The sequence below is a fragment of the Leucopleurus acutus genome (genome assembly GCF_964270905.1).
Source record: "Leucopleurus acutus genome assembly, chromosome: 16".
NCBI classification, from domain to species: Eukaryota; Metazoa; Chordata; class Mammalia; order Artiodactyla; family Delphinidae; genus Leucopleurus; species Leucopleurus acutus.
This window is the reverse complement of record NC_139158.1, coordinates 82,159,252-82,176,456: the sequence shown is the minus strand read 5'-3', so window position 1 is coordinate 82,176,456 and position 17,205 is coordinate 82,159,252. Positions and strand designations below refer to the sequence as shown.

Here is a 17,205-nt window from a genome sequence, read left to right as displayed (position 1 = left end):
CTTGGGTAGTAAAATTATTGGGTCATTTGGTAACTCTATGTTTTACCTCTTAAAAAACTGCCCTTCTGGGCTTCCCTGGTGGCGCAGTGGTTGAGAGTCCGCCTGCCAATGCAGGGGACGCAGGTTCGTGCCCTGGTCCGGGAAGATCCCACATGCCGCGGAGCGGCTAGGCCCGTGAGCCATGGCCGCTGAGCCTGCGCGTCCGGAGCCTGTGCTCCGCAACGGGAGACACCACAACAGAGAGAGGCCCGCGTACCGCAAAAAAAAAAAAACAAAAAAAAAAACTGCCGTTCTGTTTTCCAAATTCACTGCACCATTTCACGTTCCCACCAGCAGTGTCTGAAGGTTCCAGTCCCTCCACATCCTGGCCAATACTTGCTATTGTCTGTGTTTCTGGTTTTAGCTATCCTGCTGGATGTGAAGTACTAACTTACTGTAGTTCTGATTTGCCTTTCCATAATGGCTCATCATGTTGACCCTCTGTTCATATGTTCACTGGCCATTTGTATATCTTTAAAGAAATGTCTGTTGAAACTGGCCTTATCCATCTTTGGAATCAATAACATTCTAGCTTTACAATACTGGTTCTTACTTTTCCCTCTTCCATTTTCTTGACCAATTTGTATAAGAAGGAATTCTCTCTTTTTTAAAAAATTTATTTATTTATGTATATATTTTATTTTGGGCTGTGTTGGGTCTTCATTGCTGCACGCTGGCTTTCTCTAGTTGCGGCGAGCGAGGGCTACCCTTTGATGTGGTGCACGGGCTTCTCACTGTGGTGGCTTCTCTTGTTGTGGAGCACGGGCTCTAGGCGCGTGGGCTTCAGTAGTTGTGGCACACGGGCTCAGTAGTTGTGGCTCGAGGGCTCTAGAGCGCAAGCTCAGTAGTTGTGGCACACGGGCTTAGTTGTTCCACGGCATGTGGGATCTTCCCGGACCGGGTCTCGAACCTGTGTCCCCTGCATTGGCAGGCGGATTCTTAACCACTGTGCCACCAGGAAGTCCAGAAGGAATTATCTCTTGATAATATGGCAAATATACAGTATAAAACCATCTGGGTGTGGGGAAAGGCCTTTTATTTCAATTTGTTAGTACATGTTGGGTGACTCAAATTTTTATTTCCTTTTTTTTTTAACCAATCTTAGCATATTGTATTTTTCCAGAAATTTGCATACTGTTTTATGACACCTTTTTACTTAATACCGTGTTTCCCTCTTGTCAAGAAGTATGGATTTATATGGTCCTTTGACACAGCTGTGTAGCGCTTGGATACACCCTCTGTTTTTACCCATCCCTCTCAGTAGATGGTTCATTTTCAGTTTTTCTGTTCTGAACAGTGTGACTGTTGTTTGGGTTCTATCTCCGTGGTGAACAAACCACCTACAACGCAGTGGCTTAAACAACAATCATTTAATTGCTCAGGAATTTGGGCAGGGCTCAGCTGGGCGGTTTTTCTACTCTTGGTGGCGTCTGCTGTAGTCCCTGATGAAGCTGAGAGCTTGGCTGGGGCTGGGACACCCTGGACAGCATGTCTGCTGAGGGCTGGCTTGGCTTTTCTCTCTCTCCCCTCAGAGACCCCCCTCCTCTGCAGCCTCTGCCCCTTCCCCTTCCATGTCATCTCTCCCGCAGAAGAGTCAGGGCTGCCAGTGCAGTGGGCAGCAGAAGCAGATCTGCTAAGCCTCTTCCATCTTCCTCCTGGACATGGCAGAGCCTCCCTGCCACTGAGTCCACGACAAGTCGGGTGGTCAGTGCAGACGTCAGAGGTGGAGCAGACCTCCTCGATTTATGAGACAGCTGCATGTGGGGAGGGAGGGGAGGAATTGTTGACGGCCGTATTTGCAGAAAATCTCCCGACTGCGAGCACCCGGAGATCCTTGTCTGGTGAGTGTTGGTGTCCAAGGCGAACGTTGTTTGAATGGATGTGTGGTCTGTTGTTGCATGGATCTTGGGCAGTCATGTAATGACTGGGCCCAAGATAGATAAAGTTCCCCTCCCAGAATTTCCTACCGTCCAACAGGGAGTGTACACCGGCACTTACATGACTTGTAGTAATTATAGCGTTGCTCCAGGAGCCCTGGGAGTTTGTCACTAGGCTAGTCTTCAGTCGGCTTCCCCAGCTGCTGAAGAAGAGGGCGTTCTCTCCATGTTACAGAGGAGGAAAGTGAGGCTCTGGAATGAGCTAGCTTGCCCTACTTGCCTTCTCTATTCCCTGCTACCTGGACGTCATCCCCCTCTGGTATTTTCTCTACTCCACACAATGTTGTGACAATAACATGCATCGTGCAGCATTGGACACCCTCCTGGCCAGAGGGTGAGTTAAGGAGGTGATGGGGCTTAAGTACCAAGTCCTCAGGTCACGCTTCCGGCGCTGTATCCTGGTTCTGTCACTTAGAAGGTTTATCGATGTGGGCAGTGGGCTTCCCCTCTCTGAACCTCACTTCCCTCATCTATAAAATGGGAACAATAACCTGACTGTTGGAGATCAGGGAGCTGGTGCGTGGAAAGTACCTAGATTCTTAGCAGTGGGAAAGGGGAAGGAGTGCATTTAGGTTCCCCGGGGCTCCCACCCTGAGCCGTTCTGCCTCTGCTGTCACCTGGGCTCGTCAGGGAGGCCAGTATGTTCATGGTAAATAAAAACATCACAAAGGGCTTGTTGGTTCCTCCCAGCTGTAAGAACCACTGTGTTCGAATAAGATGCTGGAGGTGGCAGCGAGGCATTCCCACTTTCCCAGCTGCCAGTCCGGACACGGCTGCTGGGTAATTGCTCCCTTGTCCCGTTCACGCGGGCAACCTGGGGCTGGGCTTTCTGTCTCAAAGCAGAGTCTGTGTTAGCATCTCACTCCTCCCGCCTCGACAGGGCTTTCCTGTCCCCATGCCTTCCACGAAGGTTTGGCTCTTCCCAGCAAGCCCGGAACGCACTGCGAGCTAGGGCTCAGGAGAGGGAGTCCGCACACGCACACATGTTGATTCATGATGAGTCAACGCTCGCCTGTAACATCTGGCCCGCAGTGTCCTGGCTGTAACAAGAGAACGTGTAGTACCGTTTGGCAAGGCGCTCACTGTTCAAAGGCCCAATTCCATTCCCTAAGTTGCTATTCATTGTTTGACTGTCAGTCAGGGCCTATCCAGATATCTGGTCACATCTTCTGGCAAATAATTTTCCAGCAAAGTTGCCACCCAGGTCTGTGACTTGTGCTGTGCTGCAGAGGCTTCCGACCGGGGCCCTGGGTGCCTGAGCGAGGGAGGGAGTTGTTTGGTTTCGGAGTGGTGCTTCTCTCATCTGCTAATTATCTAGAGCAGCGAACTCATTCGTTCACAGTCTTGGTAATCTCCACAGCCAGGAAAGCCATCAAGGCAGATTGCAGATGAAGACAGTGGAAATTCTTGTTTGGAAGTTTAAAATCTGTGTGGACGTGCCCCCAAGACAGTTCTGAAACTACCTCTGAAAAGGCACTGGGAAGAAGTAGAAGTAAACGGGTCATGAAAGATTGTCTCGTTATTTTAATTCAGTTTGGCCATGAAAGTGAGTGTCCTCAAAATATTCGGTGGCTCTAAAAAGACGTCCTTGCCCCTCTGATGTCTCTGTATTACAGAGGCAGCTAGTGTCCTGCAGTCACAAGGGACTGCGATTTGGCTGGTCAAGAGACCATGCACTGTCTTGTAGTGTGGCTCCGTTCTGCCGGCCGTACGATCAGAAGTCCTATCTCGTTCACATGCGTGGCATAATATAATTCAGCATTTTCTGAATTGGGTTCCGGCGATTACTGAGTATCACTTAAAAAGTGGGATTTTGGGGGGCGTGAGGTGAGGATAACCCCTGTTTCCATCTTGTGGTCCCGGTGATGTTGTCCATCACTGTGGAGTGCTCAGCCCTCCCGTGGCCAAGGGCGGGGCAGGGACTTGACGAGGCCAACTAGATCCTCTGCCCTCAGACGTTTGGATAGAGAGAGTCAAAGAGGGAAATACAGCTCAAATTCATTCCCTCACTCCCCAAAACTGTGCCTTGATGAGACAGCCCTGCACCCTCACACCTGTCTTGGCTCCTGTCTGCTTCTGAGCCTGCTTCTCCAACCTGTGTAGACTTCTCTGAGTGACCTGTTAATCGCCCGGTGCATTTCCACTGGGTTCCGACTGAAAGTACATTTGAGACACTGGGTAACATTACCAGTTTGTTTTCTGCATGCATGCCTTCTCTGAGTCTCATACATTTTAATATGCTTGGTAAATGTCTGATGTGTTATGATGCAACAGAGACCTCACCAACTTGGAGGTCTGCAGACCACACAGGAAAGATGAAGAGGGTGGTCAGCCCTAGTTTTTAGGAGAGAGAGCGGGGGATGGGGTCAATAGGGAGATCGTGCCTCATCTCAAGGAGCGGGTTTCTGCTGCTCGCTTCGCCGAGGGCTTAGTGAGTTATATACGATGGGTTTAATTCGCCAAAGGCTCTGAAATGATGACAGCTACACTTGAGCAAAGGCAGCGTCCAGAAGACCTTCTCTTCTTGTATGGTTGCAAGCCTTCCAGGGGGCCCGGTGGGCTTCCAGTCCTGCCTCAGCTGTGTGCTAGCAGCGTAACCCTGCGCTAACATCTTTGCCTTTCTGAGCCTCGGTTCTGAGACCCGCACAGGGGTACAGTTAATATTACCCACCTCAGAGAGTTATTGTAGGAACTCAGTGACATGATCTGGGCAGGCAGTGGTAAGTGCTCAATCAGTAGTTGATACATCTGATAAGGTGTGAGCAGAGAAAATTCGCCTTAATTCCCAGGAAAATTAGATCCCTCCAGGTACGATAGAGACTGTCAGTACCCTGGGGCAGGAGCTGGTTGGGTGCTGTTCATCATTGTACCCACAGCCTGGTAGAGTGTAGGAGCTCAGATATCCTAACTGACTATTGAAGGACTCAAAATATTTAAACTTTGAATCCTTATAATTAAAAGTGCAAAAGAGACATTAAGATATCTTACATACTAGAATTCTACTACCTAGGAATGTAAAAATCCATCCATCCATCCTTCTGTCCATCCACTCATTCATACATCCATCCATCTATCCATCCATCTTCCATCCATCCATCCATCCATCCATCTTCCATCTATCCATCCGTCAATCTTCTATCCATCCATCAATCTTCTATCCATCCGTCAATCTTCCATCCATCCATCTCTCCATCCATCCATCCATCCATCCATCCATCCATCCATCCATCCATCCATATTCCATCCATTCATCCTCCATCCACTACAAGGTCAATTGTGGTTTTACCCATTTTGCTACTACAAATCTGACGAAGAGAGAATTAAAGGACTCCCTCTATTAATGATGTCAGTCTGCATGGGGGTCCACCTCCTAACACGTGGTGGGCTCATGAAGAAGTGGCACAGTGTGGAAATGAGGAGCGTTTGCACTGGTGCTCAGCTGCCTGGGCTCCAACCCCCAGGCTAGCAACTTCCCGGCTAAATGACCTTGGGCATGTCATGGTTTTACCATGGATTCATCGGAGATGATAGTACTCCCGCAGCTTAGGGTTGTGAGAACTGAATGAGAATGTGCGTACCACACTGGGGACAGCGCCTGGCAAGTGATGAATAAGCCAACGAAAGGGGACTTCTGTTTCCTGAAACTTCTGGCATCATGGAGGCTGTGTAATTGCTGCCTTCCTGTGCTCTGTCTCATTGGCATCCCCCCTAATGAATCTGAAGGGCGCATCGGTCTCGTAGCGGTGCGTCTGTCTCCTGCACGTATCTCTTTACACCTCTTCTGCACTCTGTCTCCCCACCACGGCTGCTACCTGGGGGTCTCCATGGCTGGATCTTGGTCTGATGAACCCACTTTGGGGGGACTGGCAGACCTCCTGCCAGCTCCCCTGCCTCACAAGGTCCTCCTGTCCATCAGTGGCTGGCTGGCTGACGGGGGGGGACCGAACCATGACCTGCTGACCCGGAGCCTGTGTCTCTCTCCTCTCTTGCAGGGAGTCAGACCTGTTTCTGCTCGACAGCCGCACCCTCTGGGCCTCGGAGGAGGGCTGGCTGGTGTTCGACATCACGGCCACCAGCAACCACTGGGTGGTCAACCCACGGCACAACCTGGGCCTGCAGCTCTCGGTGGAGACTCTGGATGGTAAGTCCACGCCAGCACCCCAGCTCGTGCCGGTGCGGCCCGCAGCCGTGGACTCGAGGAGGATCTCGGCAGCACACGTGCTCGTCTCCATCAGGACCAGACTTCCCCTGCCCCCTCCCCCATCAGTACTTACTGTCCAGCTTTTTGATGCACAGTGAAAGCAGTCCCTACCTCTTTTGCATAAGATGATTACACAGTTGGCCAGAGCTGGGTTGGGTGAGGCCTCGTTGCTCACAGCAGCATGGGTGGCCTCCCCCTATTCGAAATGCAGACTCTCTGGCCCGTCCCAGGCCCGCGGCGTCAGAACCTGCACTTTAGCTGAGCCTCCGGGGATGCCCGAACACAGAACGTGCTGATGCAGGCTCCTCAAACTCAGGACACAGGACATTCTGGGGTGTCCTGGGCATTGCTGGATGTTTAACAGTATCCCTGGCCTCTACCCACTAGATAGATAGATAGCCTCTTCCACTTGTGACACCCAAAAAATGTCTCCAGACGTTGCCAAGTGTCCCATGCGGGCACAGTTGCCCCAGTTAAGGACCACCACACTGATACGAGGCATTACCGTCTTCCAAGAGATTGAACGTGGTGCCGAGTCCCAGACACTTGGAGAATGCGCTGTCCGCCCACCCTCCCCCAGCCCCTCACCCTCACCCCACGCCCATCTATTCTGAGAAGGGCAGACAGGAGAGCACATGCGAGACTAGGGTGGGCCCGGCTGTGCCGATTTCTCCTTCCCCAAAGCGTATTTCTTATTAAGTGGGGATGTCTTTAGGGTGTGGGTAACTTCTTCCTTACACCACTTTACAGAAGAATTATTTTAGAATAGGTAATACATGTGCTTGGTTCAAAATTCAAAAGTTACAGCCGTGTGCAACAGTGAGTAGTTTCCCTCTGACCTCCTTCCTCCAGCTGCTGAGTTCCACCTCCCAGCGGCAGCTATCTCCATGTTATTGGGTGTCTTTCTGATCGGAGATGCCTTCTGGGTATCTAAGCAATTACGTATAGATTCTGCTGTCCTTTTTTTTTTCTCCCACAAATACTATCATAGTATATACAGTGTTCTTCACTTTGCTTTTTTCACCGGACAATGTATCTCGGAGGTTGGTCTTTTTTCCACTGTTAAAGAACTTCCTTAGTCTTTAGAGGCTGTTGTGTTTTTGTATACATGTGGAGTGGATGCAGCTCTGCCACTCACCCGCTGTGTGACTTTTTGGACAACTTCGCTAACGTCCCAGAGCCTGCACTCCTCGCCTCCAACCCTTGGGTAATAAGAGAGCCTGGGTTATTGGGTTGTTCTGAGAATGAGTGAGTTAATACAGGAAGAGTTTTAAAAAGTAATGCCCTAAGGTACAAAGGAATTCCCTGGGACTCTTGTGAAAATGCAGATTCTGTTTCAGCAGGTCTGGGACGGATGGGAGGCTGTGGTCCAAACAGCCCCCAAGTGATGCAGAGGCTGCTGGTCCCTGGACAGTGCTTTGAGTAGTGAGGGCTGAGAACAGGACCCGGCTCATAATACACATGCCCTAAATGAGAGGAGGAGTTGTTGTCGTTGTTTTTGTTGTTTCACTACCACCAAGAGTAACTCATCCAGCCCACCCGGGATGGACGTCTAGGGTTTTCCATCTTCCGCTCCTATAAACAGGGCTGCAGTGGAGAACCTCAGCGCACGTGTCCTTGGACACTTGAGTAGGTGTAGGTCTAGGAACAATTCCTGAAAGTGGCATGTCTGTAGTTTAGTTTTTTTTTTTTTAATATTTTATTTATTTGTTTAGGCGGCACACAGGATCTTTTAGTTGCGGCACACAGGCTCTTCGTTATGGCACGCGTGTGGGATCTAATTCCCCGACCAGGGATCGAACCCGGGCCCCCTGCTTTGGGAGCGTGGAGTCTTACCCACTGGACCCCCAGGGAAGTCCCTGTTTGTAGTTTTGATCGGTATTGCCAATTTACCCTCTGGAGAAGTCTTTCCATTTGCGCCCCCACTGGCAATGCACGAGGGCACCCGTGTCCCCTTCTTCGTCGGGACAGCCTCTCAAATGTACCTGTCTTTGCTAATCCGATAGACGATGCGTGGGATCTTGTAGTTTTGCTTTGCTTTTTTCTCTCCTCTGTGCGAGGCTGAGCCCTTTCTCGAATACGCTGTTTGCAGTTTCCTCCCTGGGAACCTCTGTCTCCTCTGCCCATTGCTCGCATAGGGTGTCGGTCTTTTTCTACTTTATATTTTAGGGACATTTTGCCCTTTGTGATTTGAGCTGCAGATATTGTTCCAGCTTTTAGTTCTTCTTTTTACTGTGGTTAATGCTGGGTTTGGCCAAGTGGATTTGGAAAATGTAAATAAATTTTATAATTTTTTCCCCAGAATTATCCGCCTAAGGTCACATGCTGTGTGGGAGGGGACCACAGAGTTTAGGACCACACTTGTCTTCTTTCCAGTCTGGTCTTCTTTCTACTGATGGTCTCCCCCAGGCTCCCCAGCCCCCCAAACCTTCCCCTTTTCATGCCGCTGACACTTTATAGTGAGGTCCTAGAAGATGCTGGAGTTTCCCATTGCTCTATACTGGGTTGGCAAACTATGCACGGTGGACCAAATTCAGCCTCCAGACTGTTTTTGGGTGCCTGTGAACTAAGGATAGTTTTCAAATTTTTAAATGGCTAAGAAAAATTTTAAGAAGAAGAATATTTTGTGACACATAGAATTATAAGAAATTCACATTTTGGTGTCCATAAATAAAGTTGTATTAGTACACAGTCACACTTACTGGTTTACGTATCACCTGGTCCTGCTTTTGTGCTGCAGCAGCAGAGTTGAGTAGTTGTAACAGACGCTATGGCCCACAAAGCTGAAAATATTATTTTTAGAAATACTATTTACAGAAGGAGTTTGCAGCCCCTGCTGTATACTAGAGTTTCTCAAACTGTGTTCCGTGAAGAGTCATGATCAGTTAAGTGCAAGAAATGCTAGGTTGGATAAACTAAACGGGTTTCACTGCAGGACTTATCAGAGCCTTTATTTTGCTGATGTCCGTTATGAATCTCCTGATAGGGTATACAGCATAGAAGAATTCCAAACTTATTTGGCGATAGAATCATTCAACTCTTGCTTGTCCTTAAAAGCCCCTGTGGAACACAGTGGAGATGAGGCACAAATGAGGCTAAGGGAGACCTGATTGACCTTTTCAGAGTGACCATTTCCCTGAACTTGTGGGTATTGGCTTGACCTGCCAACTTGATCCAATGGGTCACGTGCTCCTTTATGCTGCCTGCCTTTCTGGCTCAGCGTGGCACAGGTTTGGTTTTTCTCTTAAGTGACACTCAGCCCAGGCCTGCCATCCCCTTTCTCCCCCACAGTCAGGGCCTTTGTCCCCCTTTTGCCTCTAGCGTCTGCTCCCCCCCAGCCTGTGGCTGAGGCTCAGTGTTTATTGACGTGGCACAGCCTGATGGTTACGTGGGCTTGGGCTCAGGAGCTGGCCAGACTCCCCAGGTTCAAGTCCCAGCTCTGCTGTTTCTAGCCACATGACGCAGGGTGAGTCACTTAATGTCCCTCATCTGGAAAATGGGGTTAATAATAGTTTCCACCTCCCAGGGTGGTTGCAAAGGATTAGATGAGCTCATGCAAGTGAAGAGCTTAATTGCTTAGCGTGTGGCAGCTGCTAAGCACAAAGTAAGTGCTTTCTGCCATAGTCTCATGTGATCCTCACCGTTACCAGCGGGGTAGATGCTATCATTAACATCCCCGAGGAACAGGTGACGAAACTGGGGCCCCTGAGAGGTGCTGAGGCCTGGGGACCCCTCTCCAGCCAGGGGGAGCGTAGCCTAGTGGCCGCAGGATGCTGCCTAGAGCCAGGGTAAGGCTTAGACACCATGCCCCAGGCTTGAGGCCCCATCTCCTCCCCTCCTAAGTGGGGCCCTGGGGGCTGGGCATGGATGCCGCCGCCCTGAGACCCGGCCTGTCCAGGTGCTGTGCACGCCGACGCAGCAAGTTTAAGCTGGTTGCCTGGGTCAGGGAAGGATCACCCACCCAGACCGTCAGGGAGGAGGAAAGTATTCAATGGCCAACTGAGGGTATGAGTTTTTGCATCTTTGGGGGGATGAGATAAGAAGCAAGTGAGCCCAGCATTTCTGAGACCACAGGCTCCTGGCTGGGAACTCGTTTCCCTCCATGGTGTTTCTCCCACATGTTGTCCATCACAGTCCCCCTGGGTGGCACGTTGAGCATACAGATTCCCGGGCTCCACCCCCAGACCCACTGATGGCGATTCCCCAGGGATGGGCCCAAGAATCTGCCTTTTCTCACAGGCTCCTTCTAACTTGGGGTCTGGCCCAGTGATAACACTCCGCCCCATGTTTTGGGATACCCTGTTTATAAGATGGTGCCTGGGCTGGCCAATTCCATTCAGCTCTAAACCTGGGTCAGAACCTTTTCACGTTGGATGCCTACACAGGTGAAAGACCAGCAAGGCCTGCTGGGGAGTCCGTGGACTCTGGGGTGCATTTGATGGGCAGGCTGATGCCCACATACTGTGTGCCAGCCCTTTGTTGCCTGTAGGGACAGCCTGGCCCCTGCCCTGGGACCACCTACTAGCATTAACATAAACTCCTACAGCACCTGGAGAGGATGGGGTTTCAGGGCGTGGCACCCGTGCCCAGCTCCCAGTGCCCCATCTGGGAGGGGAGGAGATGGGGCACTGAGTCGGGGTGCAGCATCTTGCAGCCACTGGGCACCTGCCAGAATCCGGGGCCTCAGTTTCCCCACCCATACAATGGGCGTGTTGATGACAGTAATTCGGACCAGCTTGCTTAGTGAGGCACAGACGTCACAGACCCTCTCTCCTGATGTTTGGTGCGGCGTGAGGTGAGCCCCGGCTCACGCTGCCTGAGACCACCCAGGAAGCGCGTGTCTGTCCCCTCTTCCTCCAGCTGCGGCCCTCCTGTTGGTCGCCCCTCGGAGCGGAGCGGTGCAGCTGAGGCCTCCGCCAGCCGGCGAGCCTGTGTGGGGAGAAGCCCATAAACTCCCCGGGCACCTGGGGCTCGTCAGGAGCCCAGTGGGGAGCCTCGTCTCATCTCTGAGGACAGGACGCCGCGGGAAGGAGGGCTGGCGTCTGCTGTCTTTCCTTGTACAGAGGACAAGAGGAGAGGCAGCCCCTCCACCTCCCAAGCCACACAGGCTGCGCCCCCCTGAACCCCCAGGGCAGTGGGATAGGGGAGAAGAGGCACCCTGAACAGAGGGGACCTGACACAGTGTGGAGGGCTCGCCAGCTGGCAAGGGGGCTGTGTAGGCGGTGCTGGTGAGAGCTGCGCCCTCGCTGCCGGCCAGGTCCCGTGCTCAGTTCCGGTCCGGGACCAGAGTGGGGACATTCTGGCGGCTCCTGCACCGACTCCAGCGCCTGATAGCCTGACGCTCCGCGGGGCAGCCTCGTGTGATCTGGGACGGCTGGTCCAGCCTCCTGATGCCTTGTCCCTTCATCTGTTCCTCGGGCATAATTATGGCTGGGAGGAAGAAAAGAGTGAATTCATGTAGAAGTGCTGAGCCCTGGGCCGGCACCCTGTCCACGCTCGTGAGTGTTAGATATTATTATTGCTGTTATCGATGTGTTTAATTCTCACAATGACCCTGCCCAGGTAGCACGTTTGCTGTGGCCAGCATCTTACAGATGAGGAGACAGAGGCCGAGAAGGCCAAGCAACTTGACTAAAGTTATCTGCTCCCAGGGTAGACCTGGGCGTGGCTGCAGATTCTGACCCCAGACTTGCTCGTTGCTGGAAAGCCTTCGAGGAATGTGGTCACCAGCGGCCACACCTTGAGGGGCAGTGTGTAATTAACAGGCCCCTGCTGGGTGCACGGCTGGGCCATCCAGACAGAGAGCCTGGGACCCTACAGCATCCTGGTTTCTGCCTGGCTCTTCTCTCCACATCCCCTTTCCTGCGAAGAGAGTTTGAAAAAGGACCCGGAAGACAGTGGGCTTCGCACAGGGCTAACTGGAGGAGCCAGTGTCACAGAAGTGGCCAGGGGGTCCTCCCTGCATTCAGAAATGTTAAAACTTGGTTTATGACCATCTTGATATAATGATGAATATAATCCTGGCTGGATTAAAAATGAAAACATTTTCTCCAACACTAAAAAGTTCATGTTTTTTCTTCTGATTTTAAGAGACACTATAACGTTTTCCCAGGTCCCTAAAAGTGCTGTGGGTCTGGCCGTGGTGCCTGACGGATCCCAGCCTGCAGAGCAATGCTGAACCCTCCCAGCCCCCGCACCTGGTGGTCAGAACCGGCTTCCTACCGTCAAGAGCCTTTTGCCCATGTTGAAAGCACTCAACAAACATTCACTCAACAAACATTCACTCAACAAACATTTGTGTGGAGCTATGATGGACCTGGGACTGTTGCAGGCACCGGGGCTACGGCTTGGATAGGACAAGGCTTGTGCTCACATTCTCATAGGAAGAGGCAGACCGTGAAGGGACCATATGCTGAAGGTCAGGGATGAGGCCGTGAAGACAAGTTTTGAGGTTCCGAGGATGGCTCCGGAGGGCTTCCTGCACACTGTGTTCCTGGTGCCGCTGTCCGTCCCAAAGCGGCGGGGAGGTGAAGACTGCTTTGGGCTGGAGACTCCATTGTCTTTGCAGATACAGAAGCACCTAGTCCTTTGTTCCCAAGGCGAGGACTCCAACATCTTGTCCTCGTTGACAGGGTCCCCCTCCTCTCCCTTGTCCACAGAAGAAATCACTTGACGGCTCAGGAGGCCCGCGGTGTCGATCAGCCCTGGCTCTCTGACCCAAAAAGACGACCTGGGGGCCTCGCTTCCCCCCTCACACTCCCTTGCTGGGGGCCTCCAGCCGCTGCTCGACACCCCCGGAGCTCCAAGACCAGGAGGGCCCCTTCTTCTCCCTCCAGAAGGGCAGATACAGGCACATTCTGGACGTCTGCATGCAAAGAGGGCCTCGGGCTTCTCTCCGGGGCCGCGAGAGCACATATCACTGTTCTTGATCATCCCAGATGGGATCAGATGGGATTGTGAGGCATTTAAAGGATTGAGGGCGTATGCCGTGCAAGCGTGATGCCGGCCGCGGCAGCTGAGGACGGGACCCGGGGGCGAGCCTTCGCCCGCGGAGGCTGCGGAGACTAAGCTCCATAAAGCCGAGGTTGGCGAGCGATCCCGCCCACGGCACAGCTGGCTCCCAGGTGCCTTTGCCCTTGCGGTTGCTTCACATCCTGTTCGTCCAGAAGCCGAAGCAAGAGAGCAGAGAAGAGACCCTGGTGACCCAGAGGCTAGGATGGGACCTTCCAGGGCCGGTGGGCAGTGGCGGCTGCGGTGGCCTTGGATAACTGGGCCAGGCGGATGTCACAAGTATTAACTGCGTTCTCACTTGTCACTCAGGCCTCGGTCCATCAGGAGAAGTGGCTGGAATTAATGCGTTTTGCACAATTAAGGAGGAACATTCTTATGCCGTGGGCCTCCTAGGGGCACCCGATGGCTCTAGCCCTGGAAAACAGAGAGACCACAAGAAAACCAAGATGCCACCCTCTCCTGGGCGAGTTACATCCCCTCCTTCCCTAAGAGGCCCCATTTGTGCTCCCTGGCTGCTCCGGGGCTCTTCTGGACTGGGCATGCTCTTTCTGCCCGGGCCACCCAGGCCTGCCAGTGGTGGCCCGATGCACTGGCTCGACCCTGTCCTCAGCTCAACTTCCCAGAGTCCTGTCTCCACACCCCTGCCCACCTGGTTCGCCTCTGGGAAGGGCCTCCTCTCAGAGCCCCGGTGGATCCTTCCTACCCCTGGAGGCCCCCGTAGGCTGCCCACATCCATGCCTGGGCAATCTCTCCTTTCTGCATTTCCATCCACCTTCCCTCGGCAAAGGTTTGGGGGTCAAGTTCGTAGCCTCGAGCCAGCTTTCCCCGTCTGTAAATGTGGGGCCAGTAGTCCTGCCCGAGAGCAGTGCAGGGGGTGGGCTCCGCACAGTGCCTGGTACAGAGCACACACTCAGTAATCTTCGCTGTGAACCAACAATGGGCAGAACCCTCTCTGCAAGGAGTACGTTCATTGGCAAATAATAGAGAGTAAAGGCATCTTATCTCATCGGGACACTTTATGGCTTTCTTTACAAGTCTAGAATTCAGTGGATCTGGGGCTGGTTAGAGCAGAGGTCAGCAAACGCCTTCTCTGAAGTGCCACATAGTAAAGGCTTTAGCTTCGCGGGTCAGACACTCTCCGGCCAGGTTCCTCATCTCGACCGTTACAGCGGCAGTACGTACGTGCGTTAAAGTGGACAGTACATATGTGCACGGGTGTTCAAAGCTCTGTTGCAGTAAAGCTTCTTTTTTAACTTTTTATCTTATATTGGAGTATAGTTGATTAACAATGTTGTGTTGGTGTCAGGTGTACAGCAGAGTGATTCAGTTACATACATAACATGTATCTATTCTTTTTCAAATTCTTTTCCCATTTAGGTTGTTACATAATACTGAGCAGAGTTCCCCGTGTTACGCAGTAGGTCCTTTTTGGTTATCTGTTTTCAATATAGCAGTGTGTACATGTCAATCCCAAACTCCCTAACCGTCCCTCCCCCACCCCACCCCATAACTGTAAGTTCATTTTCTAAGTCTGTGAGTCTGTTTCTGTTTTGTAAATAAGTTCATTTGTATCTTCTTCTTCTTTTTCTTTTTTGATCCCGCATATTTCTCTTTTTCTGGAGAGAAAGAGAAATGTCCAATAAAACTTTATTTGCAAAAGCAGGTGGTGGGCTGGATTTGGCCCACGGGCTGTTGTTATCAACCCCTGGTTGGAGTGTGAACAGCAGGCAGGGCTTCTCCCCCGGCCCCCATCTTGCGTGTGTTGGCCGCGTGTCTGGAGACTCACCTTAGCGCCGCTGGCAGGTGGCTGTCTCCACGTGCCCAAGCCTGGAGGAGGGGAGCAGGGGCCGGATGAAGGCTGTTCTCTGCCTCTTTAGGAGGAGCCTGCAGCACCCATCCTAGAAGGAGCGGCACAGGAGGCTGGGAAGGGTCTCCTTTGCAGCCTGCTTTGGTGGAGGAGGGCCAGGCAGGACGGGGCTGGGCACGGTGGCGGGCGCGCTCCCGGGGTCAGACCTTCCCGGCTCAGCTCTGCAGCCTCCCCGGTCTCTCCAGATGGCAGGCGGGTTGATTCCAGCACCGACGGACACCTCGAGTGTGCGAAGACTGTGGGGAATAGGCCACACCAAGGATTTCACCTCTGCTTCACGTCACAGAAATGAAAGGGTAGGTCCACACAGAAACCTGTACGGGAACGTCCGTCATGATGTTCATGCTTACGCACACTGGAAGTAGCCCGGGTGTCCTTCGGCAGGTGACTGGGTCACCAAACTTCGTGCATCCACACTGTGGACCGTGAAACATGCAGCACCGCGAGTGAATCCCAAAGGCACGCGGGTTGAAATAAGCCGACGAAAAAGACTGTGCGTCCATGTATATGAAATGTCTAGAAAATGCGAAGCTGTAGGGTTAGAACAGGTCAGTCGTTGAGAGTCTGGGAGTCGGGGAGGGGGTGACCGAGAAAGCAGGGTCTCTCCCCCTCGGCACTGTCGGCGTGCTCTGTGTGTGTGTCGGGACGGAGTGCGTCCTGTGCGCTGTACGATGTTTAACAGCATCTCTGGCCTCCACTCGCTTGATGCCAGTAGCACCCCTGCCCCAAGTTGCGAAAACCAAAAATGTCTCCAGACGTTGCCAGTGTCCCCTGGGGTGGGGGTGGGGGGCAGGCTCACCCCTGGTTGGATGCACTGAGGTAAAGCAGCACGGGCGAGTTCTTTGGAACGCAGGAGCTGCTCTGTATCCTGAGAGAAGTGGTGCTAACATGAACCTACGCACGCATTAAAACGGACAGATCTGGACACCAAATAAAAGTCAATTTTACTAGATGTTAATTTGAAAACTAAGATTTAAGAAAAGCCAGAAAACAGGAACAGAAGCAAAGCACTCACTCTGCTAGAGGCAAAGCCATGAATCCTAAGGATGAAGAAATCAGCAGAGTCGTTACCTGCTTGTTGGGTGGGCCGGAGACCCCATCATGGTTGCTACAGTGTAGCAGGGTCAGTTACCATCACAGGCCAGGAAAGGCTTTCTATCCTGACTTAAGGAGCACCTCTTGGCAGATAAAATACAGATGCACGCTTAAATTTGAATGTCAGATAAACAACAAATAATTGCTTAACATAAGTTTGTCCCACGTATTGCAAACGTTATTCATTTATCTGAAATTCAAACTTAACTGGGCATCCGGTATTTTTATTTGCAAAATCGGATAATCCCATCCTTGGGCAAACCTTCAGGGTTTTTTTAACCTATTAATCCTTGTCTAGAATATAAATCTTTTTCGAAGATACAGACCTGTGTTCAGATATTACGCGTATCTTTTCTTCCTGTCTAGATGAATGAATTCACCCACCTCAGCCCCTCTGCCTGATACGTTTGGCCTGGCTCCCTATTCAGTGTGGCTTGCTCTGGAGGTTTAAATACAAATAATCCAAACAAATACTTGCAAGTGCTAAGTGAAGCCTTTATATTGTAACAGCATAAAATGAAAAGGAATTCCTCTCTCAGCTAACCCACACGTCTTCTCCCCCAGTGTAACCTTTCTCTGCCCTTTGCGGGAGTATTAAAACAGAAATAAACTTTCTGTATATACATATCCACATCTGTTGGTATACGCTTCAAATTTCTTTTCTCCCACGTGGAATCACACTGTATCGTGTTCTGCCCCTCACTTGGCAGCCCTCCCTTCTGTCCGTCCCACGAGAGCCTGGACCTGTCTTGTCCCCGTGGTAACCCCCAGAGCGCAGAGCTTTGCTGGGCCCGGGGCGTGTGAGCCAGGAATATTCGTAAATCGATGAGTGAATTGTTTAGGTGGCTGGTTGGTACTTCATGCCCGCACCCCGTCATTTAATTATCCTGTCGTAACAAAGCACCACGTTGTCTGTGGGTTGCGCGGCGAAAACCTTGACCACAGTAACGTATCTTCGCACGTCTCTGCTGCCTGCCTTACTTCAGGAAGGGTTTATGTAACACCTGGCTCTCGACCTGGGACGTTTTGCCTCCCAGGGACACTTGGCAAGGTCG

The 17,205-nt window shown here is 51.9% G+C and overlaps 1 protein-coding gene across 1 annotated transcript in view; it reads left to right on the top strand.

Annotated features, from left to right (window-relative positions):
* The window catches only part of BMP7 (bone morphogenetic protein 7), an 87,522-nt gene that overhangs the window by 54,057 nt on the left and 16,260 nt on the right, over positions 1-17,205 (top strand). Inside the window, exon 3 of the mRNA XM_082856212.1 lies at positions 5,969-6,117. Coding sequence (XP_082712338.1) covers positions 5,969-6,117 — 149 coding nt within the window. The remainder of the gene's footprint in view (positions 1-5,968; positions 6,118-17,205) is intronic.